The sequence below is a fragment of the Salvelinus namaycush genome, chromosome 5 (assembly GCF_016432855.1).
Source record: "Salvelinus namaycush isolate Seneca chromosome 5, SaNama_1.0, whole genome shotgun sequence".
NCBI classification, from domain to species: Eukaryota; Metazoa; Chordata; class Actinopteri; order Salmoniformes; family Salmonidae; genus Salvelinus; species Salvelinus namaycush.
In genome coordinates this window covers 35,286,967-35,306,640 of record NC_052311.1, presented here as the reverse complement: position 1 = coordinate 35,306,640, position 19,674 = coordinate 35,286,967, and the positions used below count along the sequence as shown (strand labels likewise).

Sequence of the window (19,674 nt, the reverse complement as noted above, 5' to 3'; positions counted from 1 at the left end):
AACTCCAGACATTTACATGTATTGGATAACATGAAAATATAGCTCTTAATACTTGTTAAACAGCATCTCTTTCTCCGAGCAACTATATTAGTATAACATAATATGATTAACCCAACTTTATTAGCATTCCAAATGAAATGTGAAAATCACTGTAATACTTAACAAAGACTTGCAGTCAGTTTTTTAAGATGGGTGGCAAGTAATAAGCTGGTCCTAAATACTTCAAAAAAGAATTGTATTTGGGAAAAGTAATTCACTTAACCGTAAACCTCAACTAAATGGAAAATGGCACCGATGGACAGGGCTGCCGTGCTTCAAGCTCTTAGGAAACTCTGCAGTATTTACTTTTTATGTGTTATTTCTTAATTGGCAGAGGAAATGTTTTGTGTTATTACATACAGCCAGGAAGACCTTTTGGGTATCAGAGTGACACTAACTCACCAACATTACCAGCATTACGACCAGGAATACGACTTTCCCGAACCGGATCCTTTGTTCATACCCCACAGGGCAAATGCACTGATCCCAGAGGCTGTTCTAAAACTCCGCCGGTGGAAAAGAGGTACTCGTAGCAGACTTTTAGTCCGACTCAGAAGGCATGCACACCACCCACCACTTCAGAGTATATTACTTTCTAATGTTCAGTCTCTGGATAATAAAGTTGACGAGCTCTGGGCAAAAAGGCTGTTCATGGCGTCACATAATATAAAAAAAATAGGAATAATGTTATAAAGTCATTCACCGTGCTGAGATGGTATGATTCAAGGAATACAGTAAGTTGTTTCATCGAACAATGTCCAAGCAGGAATGCATGAAAGATATTTTAGATGTACAATACCTGAACCTGTCACGCCTGCTCGCGCTCTTCTCCCCTGGCGCTCGAGGGCGCCAGGCTGCCCTGCATTACGCACTCCTGCCACCATCATTTACGCACACCTTACACAGGTAACACGGACATATGACAAACAATGCAGCAGCAGGGAACAGAGCTGGGGAACTGACAAACATAGGGGTGGTTATAAACATTTGAGTGAGTCCAGGTGAGTCCAATATTCCCTCGCCACGCGCTTCAGCAATATTGGACTCACCTGGACTCACTCAATCAAATGTTTATAACCACCCCTATGTTTGTCAGTTCCCCAGCTCTGTTCCCTGCTGCTGCATTGTTTGTCATATGTCCGTGTTACCCGTGTGCTGACGCTGTTCCTGTCTTGTTCTATGTCTGTTCCCGAATAAATGTCTGACTCCCGTAACCTGCTTATCCTGTCCGGCGTCGGCCCTTACAGAACAAATGATTGGCATGAATTTTGGGTTGACAATGAGGCTATTGTTGCAATAATTTTAATGTCAAAATAATGTTAGGAGATTAATTTGCTTACATCTTTTTGTGTATTAATATACTTGGGAAGTAGGTGAGCTCAGGGCGAGCATCCCCTTCCAGAGAGACATCAGGGACTATAACATACTCTGTTTCACGGAATCATGGCTCTCTCTGGATATACTGTCCCAGTCCATAGAGCCAGCTGGGTTCTCAGTACATCAAGCAGAGAGGAATAAAGAACTCTCCCTGGGAAAAATAAAGGGGGTGTATGTTTCATGATTAACTACTCGTGGTAACGTATAGGAACCACATCCTTTTGTTCACCCAACCTAGAATACCTCACAATCAAATGCAGACCACATTACCTCCCGAGATAATTATCAAACAGGCAAAACATCAGTGCAGAGACAAAGTAGAGTTGCAATTCAACAGCTCAGACACTAAACATATGTGGCAGGGACTCCAGACAGTCACGGAATATAAAGGGAAAACCAGCCACGTCGCGGACACCGACGTCTTGCTCCCGATCAAGCTAAACACCTTTTTTGCCCGCTTTGAGGAAAACACAGTGCCACTCCCATGGACCGTGAGCTCTCGTTCTCCATGGCCGATGTGAGTATGACATTTAAGAGTGTTAGCCCTCGCAAGGCTGCTGGACCAGAAGGCATCCTTAGCCAAGTCCTCAGAGAATGCGCAGACCAGCTGGCTGGAGTATTTACATACATATGTGACTGACTGGCTCAAATCGGTCTTATGTAGCAAAATTTGAAGTTATGATTTTTACATTGGATAAAAGTAGATACTCAGAGCTACAAAATGGTATATCATACAATACAGTTGAAGAAAAATGAGAGTAATTTTGCTTGAAAGTTGATAAACTTGTAAACTCACTTTTGAGAAAATGGCCTTTGTTTTGGTACTTCTACTGGAGAGCCCTTCTTTGTCTACACCCATTCAGCATCGTTGATTAGAATGTACTAACAGCAGCAGTCAAGCACCCAAGCTAACTTGCTGGGTACCTCCAGACATCTAAGTGAGAGAGAACAGCTCACTGAACATTTCTCGCCCTAGCAGAGCTGGTTAGGCTGTTATGTTATCCAGAGTGTTGGTGACTGCAACTGTGCTGTCAGATTGTCCGTTCGTAAATTCAGAGCTTTTCGCGTTCAGAGCACACAGCGGACGCACTGGCCACTGACTACTGACACCGGCCATATTCAACAGGTGTTGAGCGTTCGTAAATTCATCAGTTATTCTGCGCTCATTGGCACACTCAGATGAGAGTGGTTTGAAATCAGAGTAGATGGCCAGACTGAATTTACAAATGCACCCGAAATGGTTACTTGCGTAGTGGAGATAGCTAGCTAACTGGTTCATTGTTTACCTATAATCACAACTCATGACGTTACTACCCTGCATGAATCTGCAGGTAGCTAGCCAACCAGGTCCAATGTTAGCTAGCTAACATTAGGCTATAGCTAGCCAAGTAAATTACTCTTTCTGTCAACATTAGAAACATGTAACATCTGATAATGTAGCTAGCCAGACTATCTTACCAGTATACATCATTTTAATTTAGTAATTTTCTATTTAACCTTTATTTAACTTTATTTTATTTTAATCATTGGACGTGTCTCCTGTTGGATGCCATGGTTGCCCTTAGTTTGAAGATGTAACACGGAAACTATCATTCTCGAATTCCACTGATTTTAAAACGGAGTCCTCCAGAAAGTGGAGCAACACTTACTGTATGTAGTTTTAATACACAATACATTTAGAAAAAAGCCGCTTTAGACAGGATTACCTAGACATACTGACGAGCTCAAATAGACAGAAGCATGCTATATGGCAGACGAATCTGAACTCATCTCATCATGTCCAGCCCACTCATTAGCTCAGCCAATCATGGCTAGCGGGAAGGTTGCTGACTTTTTCTTTGGCTAAACCAACTAGGCTCGTTTAAATGTAACAATTTTATTAATATTTACAGATGTCTGTAGAAAACAGGGAGAACCAATCTCCAGTGTCTTTAAAGAAAGGATTTAGTATTCTAGGTTGCATTAGTATTTTTGTACAAGCAAGCAGTAAATGAACTAGAGACAGATATTTGGCCCCATGTATATCTTGATGTCTGTTGCATGAGAGCAAAATGTGCCTTTGAATACATTCTCTCATCTGTGATTTATCATGAACATCCAGGAGGATGGACTTTGCTATAAAATGCCTTGGCTTAGTCCTGCTGGTTGGGCTCTCAACGAATCACCTATGGGGGGCTCGTTGACAAGCTCCATTACTGCAGTAATTTAAAAATAAGGTTTACTTGTTTTGAAGAAATGTAAAAGTCTCTCTTTTTTTGATTACAATAATTCCACGACATCACCCATGACTGCATGACCACGCATGTCTCCAACTCAATCATCAAGTTTGCAGACGACAAAACAGTGGTAGGCCTGATAGCCTACAGCAGGGGTCGGCAAACTTTTTTGTGTGGAGTGCCAATTAAGGATTTATCCTACCATTTAATCCTAGGGTTAGGGTTATCACCACTTTATTTTAAGAATGTGAAATGTCAGAATAATAGTAGAGAATGATTTATTTCAGATTTTATTTCTTTCATCACATTCCCAGTGGGTCAGAAGTTTACATACACTCAATTAGTATTTGGTAGCATTTCCTTTCAATTGTTTAACTTTGGTCAAATGTTTCAAGTACCCTTCCACAACCTTCCCACAATAAGTTGGGTGAATTTTGGCCCATTTCCTCTGACATAGCTGGTGTAACTGAGTCAGGTTTGCAGGTCTCCTTGCTCACATGTGCTTTTTCAGTTCTGCCCACAAATTTTCTATAGGATTGAAGTCAAGGCTTTGTGATGGCCATTCCAATATTGTGACTTTGTTGTCCTTAAGCAATTTGCCACAACTTTGTAAGTATGCTTGGGGTCAATGTCCATTTGGAAGACCCATTTGCGACCAAGCTTTAACTTCCTGACTGATGTCTTGAGATGTTGCTTCAATGTAGCCACATCATTTTCCTGCCATCTATTTTGTGAAGTGCACCAGTCCCTCCTGCAGCAAAGCACCCGCACAACATGATGCTGCCACCCCCGGGCTTCACGGTTGGGATGGTGTTCTTTGACTTGCAAACCTCCCCCTTTTTCCTCCAAACATAACGATGGGGATTATGGCCAAACAGTTCTATTTTTGTTTCATCAGACCAGAGGACATTTCTCCAAAAAGCACGATCTATGTCCCCATGTGCAGTTGCAAACCGTAGTCTGACATTTTTATGGCGGTTTTGGAGCAGTGGCTTCTTCCTTGCTGAGCATCCTTTCATGTTATGTCGATATAGACCTAGTTTTACTGTGGATATAGATACCTTTGTACCTGTTTCCTCCAGCATCTTCACAAGGTCCTTTGCTGTTGTTCTGGGATTGATTTGCACTTTTCGCTCCAAAGTACATTCATCTCTAGGAGACAGAACGCGTCTCCTTCCTGAGCAGTATGACAGCTGCATGGTCCCATGGTGTTTATACTTGCGTACTATTGTTTGTACAGATGAACATGTACCTTCAGGCATTTGGAAATTGCTCCCAAGGATGAACCAGACTTGTGGAGGTCTACAATTTTTTTTATGTGGTCTTGGCTGATTTCTTTAGATTTTTTCCATGATGTCAAGCAAGAAAGGCACTGAGTTTGAAGGCTTATGGCAAGCCTAAATAAGTTCAGGAGTAAAGATTTGCTTAACAAATCATATACAGTGGGGCAAAAAAGTATTTAGTCAGCCACCAATTGTGCAAGTTCTCCCACTTAAAAAGATGAGAGAGGCCTGTAATTTTCATCATAGGTACACTTCAACTATGACAGACAAAATGAGGAAAAAAAATCCAGAAAATCACATTGTAGGATTTTTTATGAATTTATTTGCAAATTATGGTGGAAAATAAGTATTTGGTCACCTACAAACAAGCAAGATTTCTGGCTCTCACAGACCTGTAACTTCTTCTTTAAGAGGCTCCTCTGTCCTCCACTCGTTACCTGTTTTAATGGCACCTGTTTGAACTTGTTATCAGTATAAAAGACAACTGTCCACAAGCTCAAACAGTCACACTCCAAACTCCACTATGGCCAAGACCAAAGAGCTGTCAAAGGACACCAGAAACAAAATTGTAGACCTGCACCAGGCTGGGAAGACTGAATCTGCAATAGGTAAGCAGCTTGGTTTGAAGAAATCAACTGTGGGAGCAATTATTAGGAAATGGAAGACATACAAGACCACTGATAATCTCCCTCGATCTGGGGTTCCACGCAAGATCTCACCCCGTGGGGTCAAAATGATCACAAGAACGGTGAGCAAAAATCCCAGAACCACACGGGGGGACCTAGTGAATGACCTGCAGAAAGCTGGGCCCAAAGTAACAAAGCCTACCATCAGTAACACACTATGCCACCAGGGACTCAAATCCTGCAGTGCCAGACGTGTCCCCCTGCTTAAGCCAGTACATGTCCAGGCCCGTCTGAAGTTTGCTAGAGAGCATTTGGATGATCCAGAAGAAGATTGGGAGAATGTCATATGGTCAGATGAAACCAAAATATAAATATAACTTTTTGGTAAATCAACTCGTCCTGTTTGGAGGACAAAGAATGCTGAGTTGCATCCAAAGAACACCATACCTACTGTGAAGCATGGGGGTGGAAACATCATGCTTTGGGGCTGTTTTTCTGCAAAGGGACCAGGACGACTGATCCGTGTAAAGGAAAGAATGAATGGGACCATGTATCGTGAGATTTTGAGTGAAAACCTCCCATCAGCAAGGGCATTGAAGATGAAACGTTGCTGGGTCTTTCAGCATGACAATGATCCCAAACACACCGCCCGGGCAACGAAGGAGTGGCTTCGTAAGAAGCATTTCAAGGTCCTGGAGTGGCCTAGCCAGTCTCCAGATCTCAACCCCATAGAAAATCTTTGGAGGGAGTTGAAAGTCCGTGTTGCCCAGCAACAGCCCCAAAACATCACTGCTCTAGAGGAGATCTGCATGGAGGAATGGGCCAAAATACCAGCAACAGTGTGTGAAAACCTTGTGAAGACTTACAGAAAACGTTTGACCTCTGTCATTGCCAACAAAGGGTATATAACAAAGTATTGAGATACACTTTTGTTATTGACCAAATACTTATTTTCCACCATAATTTGCAAATAAATTCATTAAAAATCCTACAATGTGATTTTCTGGATTTCTTTTCCTAATTTTGTCTGTCAGATTTGAAGTGTACCTATGATGAAAATTACAGGCCTCATCTTAAGTGGGAGAACTTGCACAATTGGTGGCTGACTAAATACTTTTTTGCCCCACTGTAATAAGTTGCATAGACTGACTCTGTGTGCAATAATAACATGATTTTTGAATGACTACCTCATCTCTGTACCCCACATATACAATTATCTGTTAGGACCCTCAGTCAAGCAGTGAATTTCAAACACAGATTCAACCACAAAGACCAGGGAGGTTTTCCAATGACTGGCAAAGAAGGGCACCTATTGGTAGATGGGTAAAAAAGATTTTTAAAGCAGGCATTGAATATCTCTTTGAGCATGGTGAAGTTATTAATTACACTTTATGGTGTATCTATATCCAGTCACTACAGATACAGGCGTCCTTCCTTACTCAGTTGCCAGAGAGGAAGGAAACCCCTCAGGGATTTTACCATGAGGCCAATGGTGACTTTAAAACAGTTAGAGTTTAATGGCTTTGATGAGGATTCTCTTAAATGATGTTGGATGCGGCTTATGGTAGAGAAAGTAACATTTAATTATCTGGCCACAGCTCTGGTGGACATTCCTGCAGTCAGCATGCCAATTGCACATTCCCTCAACTTGAGACATCTGTGGCATTGGGTTGTGTGGCAAAACTGAACATTGGTCTTTTATTGTCCCCCAGCACAAGGTGCACCTGTGTACTGATCATGCTGTTTATTCAGCTTCTTGATATGCCTCACCTGCCAGGTGGATGGATTATTTTAGCAAAGGAGATATGTTCACTAACAGGCATGTAATACAATTTGTGCATTGCATTTTAGAGAAATAAGCTGTTTGTGCATATGGAACATTCCTGGGATCTTTTATTTCAGCTCATGAAACATGGGACCAACACTTCATGTTGCATTTATATTTTTATTCAGTGTAAATTTAGAGATGTACCATGGGCCTACATACTGAATGTTGTGTTATTTCCAAGGTTTTCAAACATTTCAAAGGAGGAAAATATATCCTGACTGATATTAAGGCACATTTGTCCAACATGAGAAAAGACACCTACCGGTACATACAAAGTTTCTGTTTTCTACAGCGCTTCCTATAGGCCAATCGGTGCCCTTATTTTTTTGGTCAAGTCTAGTTTTGCCAAATAAGAAAAAAGATGCCAAACTATGCTTGAGTTATTTGAACATGTCAAGGGGGGAAAATAATTCAAAGAATAAGAATAGGTTTCACAGATGTAGATAGATGTCATATTTTTACTATGATGATTATTACATCCATTGCACAGTGATCGCTGAACCACTCATTCCTGAATAGAAACAGATGAAATGAAACTGAGTGAACATGGTAGAGTTGACCCGTGTCACGTGACGATGGGAAGGGAGGCTCTTATGTTTACACATCAATGCGTGCAAGAGCAGTTGCGAACTGTATAATCTAGCATCATTTAAATGTTTCGCTTTCTTTTCTTTATAAATCTAAAATTGCAACTTTGCAAATCGAAAAATTAAAGCGTGCAAAAGGGTAACGACGTTACCGAGAGATTCAAGACCGGAGTTTTGCACTCATAGTGTTGTAGCTAACGTTACCCAGCTAGCATTACATTAGCTTAGGTGTCATGGACGAGCTAGCTGTTGAAGTCAGGGGGACGAGTGGGGCTTTTTACAAGGTGGGTTGGTAATGTTAGCTAGCTAGCTGCTAGTTCTAGTATTTGAATGCGTTTCTGTTGTACAGCGGTGTCCAGTAAATATGTATGCGTTGAGTCAGTCAGTGAGCTATCTTGCTACAGCTAGATAGCTAGGGGGTAACGCGTCAGGCCCAGACAAGACAGCACAGGCTTATTCTACCAGACGTGCAGCCAATGCTAGCTAACAACACATCTGAAGTTGTTTCAATAAGGCCATAAATAATTTGAGTTTCGTGTCGTTGGTAGCATTTGTTATTTCGTCGAGTAACGTTAGTTTCAGCTGTTGGCTAGTTAATATTGTAACGTTAATAAGACTTGCTATCTAACAGTCAATGAGATTAAAATCTATTTGGCTTTGACCTCTTGTTGGCTCAATGACTGTCTGCTTCATGTCTTGCTTTTTCTCAACCCTTTTCTCATTTTAGGGATATTTGAAGGATGTTCATGAAAGTGCTGTCACAGTGTCCTTTGAAAACAAGTGAGTGTTTGGTTTCCGGCAACATAAGCCAATTAGCTAGCTAGTGTTCAAATCTAATATGGCCTTTCCAGCTAGCCAACTAGCTAGCTACTGTAACTAGTTTGTAGTTAGATAAATAGCAACGCAGTATGCTACTTTAAATCAGACCCAGCTATTGAGTAATAGTTAACCACCATGGACTACATGTCTACTATAATTAGTTGTACTTGCAAATAACATTGGTATCTCTTTTAATTGAACTACAGTGTATGTGCACCGCACACTTGTTCAGTTGTTGATTAATTCCCCTTGTGAAGTGCCCTGGTTTAATTTGTTTATTTCTATTCTTTCAGTTGGCAGCCAGAACGTCAAATTCCCTTCCATGATGTTCGATTTCCTCCACCCACAGGTTTTCAGAAAGAGATAAACGAGAGTGATGAAGTTGAGGTATGTGCTGTAAGTAATGGATAAGGACTTCCCTCCCACTGGTCAATGTCAATTAAACCCAATACTTTGCTGATTGCTAGTAGGCTAGGATATACAATAGCAGCTCGATAGTTATGTGTTTCTTGAAAGCAGAAGGGAACTGCTGTTTTGTGTTCTTTCTGTTTGGTTATTCACAGGGTTTTGGTGAATGTGTATCGCAAACAATTGAAATGGATTTCAGTGAGAATAACTCAACAAGATGTACTTAATTAATCAAATATTATCCACTGTTCTATCCACAGGTTTATTCTAGGGCTAATGATAAAGAACCATGTGGGTGGTGGCTGGCGAAGGTCCGGATGGTGAAGGGAGAGGTAAGTCCAATGCAGCGGTTCAAGTGAGAGTTTGCATTAATTTATTATTATTATGTAGCTATTGTAATCTTATCCTGATGATCCCCATGTAAGTCTCTTCTTCTCAGTTTTATGTCATAGAGTATGCAGCTTGTGATGCCACGCTCAATGAAATAGTCACATTAGAGAGGTTACGGCCTGTCAACCCAAACAAGACAGCTACAAAAAACTCCTTCCTGAAAATTCAACTAGACGTCCCAGAGGACTTGCTGCAAATGTAAGTAGGTCTATTCTTCAAGGCTTTTTCAAGTAAAGTACTGGAGTTATGTTGTCATTGCTGCCGTATGTGTGACTATTGGTTTTGAGGCTTATGTGTGACTATTGCTTTTGGGTCAAAACTGTTTTCTGTTCTTAGGTGTTCGAAAGACTCTCATAAAGATTTTAAGAAGGCAGTGGGAGCATTCAATGTCACTTATGACTCAGACAAAAGACAGCTTGTTATTCTGGTATGTTCGATTCTTTTTCTGGCTTCTCAAAGTTTCACACCTCAGTCCCTGTTAGGTATTGTTTCATACAGTTCCCGCATAATTTCTCTGATTTTAGTCTGTGAATGAGATTACAACCAAAAGGGCGCAGATGCTGAGCGACATGCATTTCCGGAGCCTGCGCACCAAGCTGTCCCTAATGCAGAGGAACGAGGAGGCTAGCCGCCAACTGGAGGTACTTAAAGTTTAAGCACACTCGCAAGTCAAACACATTAGCTAGATTTCCATCCAATTGGTGACAGATTTTCATGCAAATATTCTAAAATCTGCATAACAATATGCACACTATTTCATTGCATTTTCAACTCTACTGGTGGTTTTCTTACACAAATGCTGTGTTATATAGCGAGTGTGCCCACTTCGGTATTGGCACGTATAGCCTACATGAGATTATTATTATGGAGAAATATTATTCGTATTTGTCAAACGGCAGCCAATAAGACCCTCAATATTTATTGGAAAGGAGTTTTAAGCTCATCACCTTGTACTTTCACCACCCTCTGAAGTTCGTCATCATTGATTTCATCTGTAGCCTTATAAACTTCATGCTTTCCCGCCTGGTCATAGTGGGACGACCACACAAGTCCCCAAGTTTACTTCGATATGATGGTTATTATATAAATATTTACGCATAAAAGCATTTCCACCGACATTTCTCACGTAATTCATTTTACTGACACAAAGATCCTACCTGGTCTAGCGTATTTTGTTTTGTCGACATTTAGAAAGTCTACCGAAACATTTTCTGTTTCCATCAGGCCTGTCATGGTGTTTTTTTTATCCGACATGTACTTTACTCGCATAAAAAGATTGAATGGAAACCTGCTTATTGTCGCATATTAAGACAAAGCCATGTTAGCGTTGTTAACCTCAATAGGCTCTGTCTCTACATGAGGTGAACTATGGTTAAGCTATGCGTGGGGTTATGGTTTGTGTGCAGAGCTCTCGGCAGCTGGCATCTAGGTTCCATGAGCAGTTTGTGGTCCGAGATGACCTGATGGGGCTGGCCATCGGGACTCATGGTGCCAACATCCAGCAGGCCAGGAAAGTACCTGGGGTCACCACCATAGACCTGGACGAAGAGACCTGCACTTTCCACATCTATGGCGAGGTAGGGAGCTCACCACACAACTAGCACAAATATGGAAGCTCACAAACCTCTACTCACAAGCTATATTTACTTGGTCATACTAGTGATAGACATGCATGTATTTTATCTCCTCTGGGTATGATTCAATTGCAGGATCAAGAGGCAGTGCGCAAGGCTAGGAGCTTCTTGGAATTTTCTGAAGATGTCATCAAAGTACCAAGGAATTTAGTGGGTAAAGTAGAAGATGATAAAATTGTGTTCTGTTTGAAAAGTCATCAAAACTCAGTCTCCATTTTATCGTCATTCATAATCTAATACCACATCTCCTTTGCCAGGGAAAGTCATTGGGAAAAATGGGAAGTTGATCCAGGAAGTAGTGGATAAATCTGGTGTCGTTCGAGTTCGGATTGAGGCTGAGAACGACAAGAAGCCACCTCCAGTGGATGAGGTAAGTGGCTAGAATCAAATGAACTCTGTATTCACTTTAATTGCTTTCTACTGATGGCTTTGGAGCCACTCTGTCCTCATTAGATCCTGTCTATTTGTTTCTCTTACAGGGCATGGTGCCGTTTGTCTTTGTGGGTACAAAGGAAAGCATTTCCAATGCTAAAGTACTGTTAGACTATCATCTCAACTATCTGAAGGTTAGAAGCTTTCCCCTATTGCTTTGCTAAAATTTGCAACATGATTATGTTCCTTTTATGGATGTTAAGATAAATGCCACATAGCAGAAGCTTTCATCCAAAGACTGATATCAGGAGTTTGTTTACTGTTCTATTGACTGTTGACTTCATCAGAATGATAGGTTCTGCCTAACATTCATTATTAGATATATAGGTTACTTTTAAATAAGTAAGTTGTTATTGAATACAGTCATGATACAGACACACTGTGTCTCCCTGTAGGAAGTGGACCAGCTGCGCATGGAGCGGCTGCAGATAGATGAGCAGCTGAGGCAGATTGGGGGAGGAGGCCCCAGGGCCCCGGGGACTGGACGGCCTGACAACAAGATCTTCATTGTAGACAACGGTGGCCTGGGCATGATGAGCATGGGCTCCCAGAGAGGAGGGAAGCCGTTCAGCAGGGGAGGAGGCGGCCGTGGCCGACGCGGTGGTCCCTCTTTTACCTCCGGTATGTAACTAGAGAGAGTGGAGCTGTATCTGCATGTCCATATGGAACAGTAGGCTATGTCCAGAAGGCACTGATTGTCTTCTATGTTTTACTGTATGTTCATACGCAACAAGTTCAGCCTATATGGAACCTTATTTCCTTATTTTCTTCACAATACTATGGCTGTATGGGACTGAGTGGAACTTGGTAAATTGGTGATTATTTACAGGATAACTAATTATCGCTCTCACCAGGCACCAACTCTGAGGCTTCCAATGCGTCTGAGACCGAGTCGGACCACAAGGACGAGCTGAGCGACTGGTCTCTGGCCCCCACTGACGAGCTGACAGGGGGTTTCCCCAAACGACCCGATACACGCAAGAGAGGGGGAGGAGGGCTTCGCGGACGGGGAGGGAGAGGAAGAGGAGGGGGAGGCTTCAAAGGTCTACTATCCATATTTGAACTAGCCTATCTATTCTTACTATAATACCCCTACTGTGCAAGGGCCCCGTTTCACTGTCTGTATATAAATGCATTCGTTGCCTTAGGGTTTTATGTACTGCTGTATGAGTCAGAGTAATGATACAATCATTCTGCCATAATAACATTTTGAGGTCCTGTATATTACCTTGTCTGTCTCTGTAGCTGAAGACATCCAGTGGACTGAGTCACGTTCACGGAATACCAGAGACCCTAAGCTAAGGCCTCAGGAAGATTCTTTGCAGGTGAGGAATTCCAGAAGCACCAGCTGTTCTTTGATCCTGGCAGCAGCCTCAGTTGCTGTGTCATAACACTACCAGTAGATGTCACCATGTACCGTTTCAAGACCTCTGGGAAATGTAGAAATTAATACAATTTGCGCTTTGTAGGAACTTGATTTTGTCATTTGGTCATAAAATGAGCCATTTTGGTCACACAACAGGAGCCGTTTTGCAACTTAGTCAATGACCTCTGACAAAGGCTTAACAGGTAGCAGATAATGGACCCTATCAGATATTTATGTAGTTAGTGCTGTATAAAAACTATTGTACAATTTATGCTCCCTGCATATACAAACCACGAAGACTGCCCGAACGCAATATAGTAATTTTGATGACTCACACGGTGAGTCTACTGTAGCCTACTGTACATGGTAAGCTGGTACACAGCTGAGGATTCTTCTGCAATATTCTTAACATTTTGACACAATTACAATCTTTATAGAATTTTTTTTAATTACATACATTTATTTCAGTGAACAGTATCAAGCCAGCAGCAGAGGAAACAAAGTGAAGTCTTTCCTCTAACTCTCCCCAGTTTTATATTTTGGCTCTCACTGTCTAGCTGGCTAGCTTTAGGATATTTACTAGCCCATACCACAGAGAAACTTTGCTATGTTATTGACATATGGCAGTACACAAACAAAATCTATCTCACTTATTTTGCCAGTTAGAAAGAAACGGCCACAAATTAATTCAGAAACGGAGGAGGAGAATAACTGGCTATAGCGAGCTAATGTTAGCTGATGACTCTTCAACAAGAAGCCACTGTGACAACATTTATCCTACGATCAAAAAATAAACTTTCCCATTGAACAAAATCCACAATTCACAGCTCCAAAGAAAGCCTGTGTCTGGGACTTCACCAAAATGACCCCAGATCTGCGATCAAATCCATTACCAAAGCGTCGCATTTCAATTTAGCCCGCAGGCAGGCTCTATAGAAAACTCCCCTGTCGCCACAGACACTTTCCAATGAGCCATCCACACAGAGCCCAAATGCAGACAGCCAGCAGCTCCAAAAACAATTCATGCGGCAAGCTCCGTAAATAGACAAAACTTTCGCATTGAGCAAAATCCACAATCCACCCCTCTAAAGAAACCTGCCTCCTTTCTCCAAAATTTCACCAGATCCACTATCGAATACATGGCCGTCTCATTTCAGTTTAGCCCGCCATCTACACACAGACCCCACATCGTTCCCAGCCTCTGCTCTATACAGAAACATTGACTTGCATCGCGACTCTTTTCCCATAGGCTTGTACTTTCTATGACATCACCAGCAGTTAGCTTTCCACAGCTGGTAGACATTTGGTTACTTTGGCGTTAATCAGTGTTATTTAGGTGGAAGACGTGCGCTTAATGCTGTAGCTCTTTCACTTACACAGTGACGCCATGATAATGCTCTGTCTCTGCTGGTGCTGCTGGCTGTTCGGGATATTTTATAAGCCAACGTGTTGGTAGGGACAGTATCCACTTTGGAAAAGCAACGTTTTGCTGAACCCTCCTTCCATTGTTGATGGCCATGGAAGTTCTCAAGTCCTGAAATGTGCCCCGCAGATTGATGAGGAGATGCCCAATTCAACCCCGTCATTCTCACAAATGTTTCTCACTTTTTAAGTTTTTAAGTGTTTAATTTGCGTGGCCATAGAGGCATAGCAAGTGTTTCTACACCCTACTACCACACAAAGCTTGGCCATCTTGATGAATAAAAATGCAATTGTTAGTTAGCTCCATACTACTAACACACAAGTTTTATTTGTATTTTTTTACCCACGAGTAGATGAAGGGTGAGCATGGATTTTTATTTCCTCACTGTGGAGCTGACGTTGTGATTGTTTCCAAAGTTAGTGCTGATTTGGAGAACCTCAAACCCAACTTTTAGGACAATATTACAGTATTATACAAATGTATTTAAAAGTTTGTAATTTGTGAATGTTTTCTTGAGTTGCTCTAGTAATATTTGCATTTCTGGCATTGAGAAATAGTTGCTTTATGCCCTTTTTAATTTAAATTGGGGAGACATGGGAACAACAGTTCGAGCTCCGACCATTGAGTTTTTCACCACACGACTGACACGCAATTTATAGAAGTGCCGATTTAATGGTCATCTGTGGCATGTGCAAAGGTAAAGTGATAGCACATTAGCCGACACTATTCTCCAGGAGAATCGAATATCAATGCATCTGGCTGGCGGACAGACTGCTCCAAACTCTAATTCACCTGTACGTGACGCTACTCCGTTGTCCTGCATCTCCCCAATCTACCATCTCATATAGTATCCTCTGGTCCCACAGATCCGAGTGGACAGTAACAATGAGAGGAGTGTGCATGCTGCAGCCAGAGGTCCCCCTGGCCCCGCAGGCGACGGAATTGTCCTCGGAGCAAACCGACAGAGACCCATCAAAGAGCGACCTATCAAGAAGGAGAAGCAGGAGGGCCCTAGTGGTGAATCCACCGCTGTGCCCCCGGTGGTGGTGAACGGGGTGTCGTAGATGGGGCCGACGGAAGGCACCCTCGTCTTTCACACACACACGTCTCTTTCACACACACACCACACCATCAATCCAGAAGCTTCTTCATTAGAGACACGTTAGGCCAAAGAGGACAGGTCAGGGCTGAAATTAAGCACACTTTGGACAAAGCAACTCCGACAGCATCAGCGGCAGGTGGATGGGGTGTTGGGTGGGTTACTGTGTACAGGGAAGGAGCCATCTACGCTTTTAGTTAACGGGAGAAGGAAAACTGAGACTGCAGTCTTTTTCTAATTGACATTGTTGACAACTACCTATCAGATGATTAAAAGCTGTGGGGAGAAAATGTTTAAAACAAAAAGAGGGGCCACCATGATGAATCTGTATTTCTAAAAGATATGGTTTTCTATCACTTGTTCATGTACAGTACTAGCCTTTTCTCCGGCTAGAGGGTTGGATTGTTTGGTCCTTCCTGCCTTCTCTTTCCATCATGATGTGTTTATGGAGCCGTGTGTCACAGTGGAATATAGAACTCATTACCATGTGAGGTCACGGCTGCATCATTAGCAAAAAAAAAAAAGAATAACCCTCCTCTCTGATCTGTGCCTTTATCTCGTGTGGATAGTATCACAAATAGAAGTCAATCAGGGAAGAAGACGACATTGGAAAACAGTAATGGATTTTACTCATGTAGTGGACACACAGCTCACCTTCCAAAAAAAAATATGAAAAGTTTGTCTTTTTAACCTTGCGATGCATGTAGGCTACATCTTTATCATTGGTTTCGACATTGGCGAAAGTCAGCAATCTTGACTTTTCCGAAGCGTTGCTTGGTTTCTGTTTCCTAGTGCTGAATATTGCTTGAATAGGGATGATGATTTTTCTAGCCAATGATAAAGCATTTCTCTTTTTTTAAATGGTGGAACGACCATGAATTCAATATCTATCTTACCATAGGATCACAGTGGAGAAAGATGCTGTGAGTTTATTTGTGTGAATTTTTATTCAAGTCTCAACAGATTCATGTCATTTCACACTGGCTACATTTAATGGAGACTATTAGATTCAGATAGGACTCCATATCGTCAACACTGTACAGTACCTTATGACAGAAGCACTTATATATGGACCTTTTAACATGAACTATGTCGAACTGGGGAGCGATATTGAGCACATGGTCCTTTTGCCATACATTGACCAACAATCACTTTCCTGTTGGTTTTTCATTTAAAAGTGTCAATGGGAAGACTGGCACACACACATCTCTCTCCAACCCTAATATATTGTTCATAAGATATTGACAATTGGTCATTAGATTGTAAATTATATAAAGGGGGGTGCATACTGTATATTATCTCATTTGTTTAAAATACTTTTTTGCTATTGTTTTGGACTGAACTTCAAATGTGCACTTATCATTCTTTTTGGTTTATTTGCAACTACTAAATAATATGAACCATAATAAACGGATGATGTGATAAGATTTCTTCAGCAGGTGAATCACATGAATGCTGTCAACAATATTACCAAGTTTAGATAACCCTATAGCTAACTCTGAGTCTAATGTACCTTTGCCGTATGGAGGATGAAGTTTAGTCCCATGTTATAACCATATGTCTTATATCGGAGCAGTGCTTGTGCATTAAAACTTTAGTTTACAGTTGAAGAAAAAAAATTACTGTGAGGGTATTCCTAGTGTCTTGTTTTAATAATTTTTGTTTTCTTGTTTACACTCTAAATTGCAACATTGGATGATGTACAGCCAATGGGCATCAGTGAACAGCTGTCTGAGCATCTCTTGTGTTGCTGTTTTTTGCCAATGTCCAATGAGCAAAATTGTCTTTCAGCAGGCTAACAGCAACTGTTCTCCCCAGCGTTAACAGTCAACAATTGAACTGGCCCCAGTCTGACTCAGTCTTAGGGATTTTATATAAATTAGATAAGTATGATGATGAAATTACATAGACATTAATTGAATATTTTGTACTAATAGCGGAGGGGTGGGATAAGCAAAAAAGCTTTTTAAAACAGAAAATTATGGCAGGTTTAGCCCAGTTTAATGGTGCAGACTTGGAAGAGATGTTTGATCAGATCGTTATGAACGGCCTGAGCAATGTGGGCCATGGTCTCTTCAGAATGGCACCATCCATCTGGGACTTTATCTAACCCTGCCTGGGGCATAAATGGTTTACTCAGTATTTGAATGACATTCATCTATCTGACACAGACAGTAAACTGACAAGATGTTGCAGATCAGCTCACAGTCTACTCTGTTGTCAAGTCACAGTGTTGCCAAACAGACTGTTTTCTAGTTATTTATTTTGGGAACGTATATGATTCAAGAAAAATACAATTGTAAAACATTTATTCTTGCACACATTGTAGGGTGTTGTGTTTTGAAAGCAGAACTGAAACCAGAAATACTGTAGATAGTGAACCAACTGGGTAGACTGACCTTGTATGTTACACCACTTTGGGCAATATTTTCTTTGTACATATTAGCGGAACAGATTGGGCTTTATGTTGACATTGTCTGGTTATAGTGCAATATATTTTGTATGCAAGCAGTTTCAATAAATAAAGGTTGATCTTCCTCTGCTACTTTAGAGTATTTTGTTTATTTTGAGCTCTACATATAAAACGTTGGTGGCTATGGATTGGGCAATAATTATCATGAAAGTTAAATATTTGTAGCCATATTTCATCCAAGAACAGTAGCTGCAAATATGTAATGATACTTTGAATCCCTGACTATGAAAAGCTGTCTAATTTTAGAATATTAAAGTGTTGGCACCCTCTGTAGCCATCAATTATTATCTGACCCTGCTGGTCGTCTATGAACGTTTGAACGTATTGTAAAACAATCTGGCCTTAATGGTCATGTACTCTTAAATCTCTACCTGGTATAGCCAGAAGAGTACTGGTCACCCCTCGAAGCCTGGTTGCTCTCTAGATTTCTTCCTGGGTTCCTGCCTTCTCAGGAGTTTTCCCCAGCAACTCTGCTTCTGCCTCTGCATTGCTTGCTCGTTGGGTTTTTAGGCTGGGTATCTGTAAAGAACCTTGTGACAACTGCTGATGTAAAAAGGGCTTTATAAAATACTTTTGATTGATTGATTGTTTCTTGCCCAAAGGAAACCTTACAAAGAACCATGGAGAAGGAGATGAAGGACTGTGGCCTGTTATGGGAAACCCTCTCCAAAAAGGCAAAAAAGTAGTAGTGGTGCTTTCTCCTGGAAGGCTTATGTTCCTCATAGGAATGAAGAGGATTAAGTACTTGGGACTTGTGCAGGACACATTTCAGTACCACTGGTACGTATAGTAGCTAGGTAATTTATTTGAAGAGCGCCGATGGGAGTCTCCTTTTGACCACGTGGTGGAGCCCTGGCACAGACTTAGTCCAATCCAATTAGCCTTGTGCCAAAAATTGGTTGTTGCACATTGAGCAGTCATGACATGAACTCAAGAATCGCAACTTCTGCAAAAGATATATGCCGATTATACTGAGCACAAAACAAAGAGGGCACACACTCTTTCTGTCTCTCTCTCTTTCTCATATATATACATATATATATATATATATATATATATATATATATATATATATATATCCCTCTTTTTCTCTCTCTGCTTTGGCAAAGCAATTTAGCCTGTCATTTCTGTATCCCAGAGACTGACCTAGTTTTGGCCAGCCTAACAACAGCCGCCATGGAGAGAAAGAGAGACCTGGTGGCCTCTTCTTTCACCCACTGCTCTCTCTGCCTCTCTCCCTGCTCTTTTTCCTGTTGTCACTGAGGTCCTTGTCAATTGAACCCAGCACTCCAGAGCCCCTCATCCCTTGCCAGTCCCCTCCCTTCCCCTGGCCAACACTGCCTGTACTCTCATTAATACATGCATGGAAAATCAATGGCAACACTTAAAAATGGGCCTGGAGAAGTATTTAATTAGCATATAATGACAGACATACATTCATTAGGTGATTTTATTAGTCAAAATAGTGTTTTGGCTGAATTCAACGTGCTGCGGTTTTGAATGGTATTTCAGAAATCTCAAATAAATTGTGGTGATGTAGTGAAGCATTTTATAGATTATGTTTTATTTGGTTTATATCTCTCTGTTAAAGAGGTTTATTTTCAGTCGTCTCAGCACAATACAATTGAGGAGCCCTTTTCCTTTCTGCTCTTGTGGCACTCTACCCTGCTTTGT

The 19,674-nt window shown here is 41.4% G+C and overlaps 1 protein-coding gene across 2 annotated transcripts; it reads left to right on the top strand.

The window, feature by feature from the left end:
* The first annotated feature begins 7,958 nt into the window (after positions 1 to 7,958).
* Positions 7,959 to 18,072, top strand: LOC120048239 (synaptic functional regulator FMR1-like). Of its 2 annotated transcripts, none has more exons than XM_038994044.1 (15): positions 7,959 to 8,240; positions 8,684 to 8,736; positions 9,069 to 9,162; positions 9,444 to 9,515; positions 9,623 to 9,771; positions 9,910 to 10,000; positions 10,098 to 10,214; positions 10,980 to 11,150; positions 11,283 to 11,361; positions 11,465 to 11,577; positions 11,687 to 11,773; positions 12,035 to 12,260; positions 12,494 to 12,682; positions 12,885 to 12,964; positions 15,295 to 18,072. In XM_038994044.1, exons 1-15 carry the CDS (start codon positions 8,190 to 8,192, stop codon positions 15,490 to 15,492), a joined length of 1,770 nt encoding a protein of 589 aa, XP_038849972.1. In that variant the 5' UTR covers positions 7,959 to 8,189; the 3' UTR covers positions 15,493 to 18,072. The 2 variants fall into 2 exon arrangements, with proteins under 2 accessions (XP_038849972.1, XP_038849970.1); XM_038994042.1 differs by having other exon boundaries at positions 9,069 to 9,171.
* Positions 18,073 to 19,674: the final 1,602 nt, after the last annotated feature.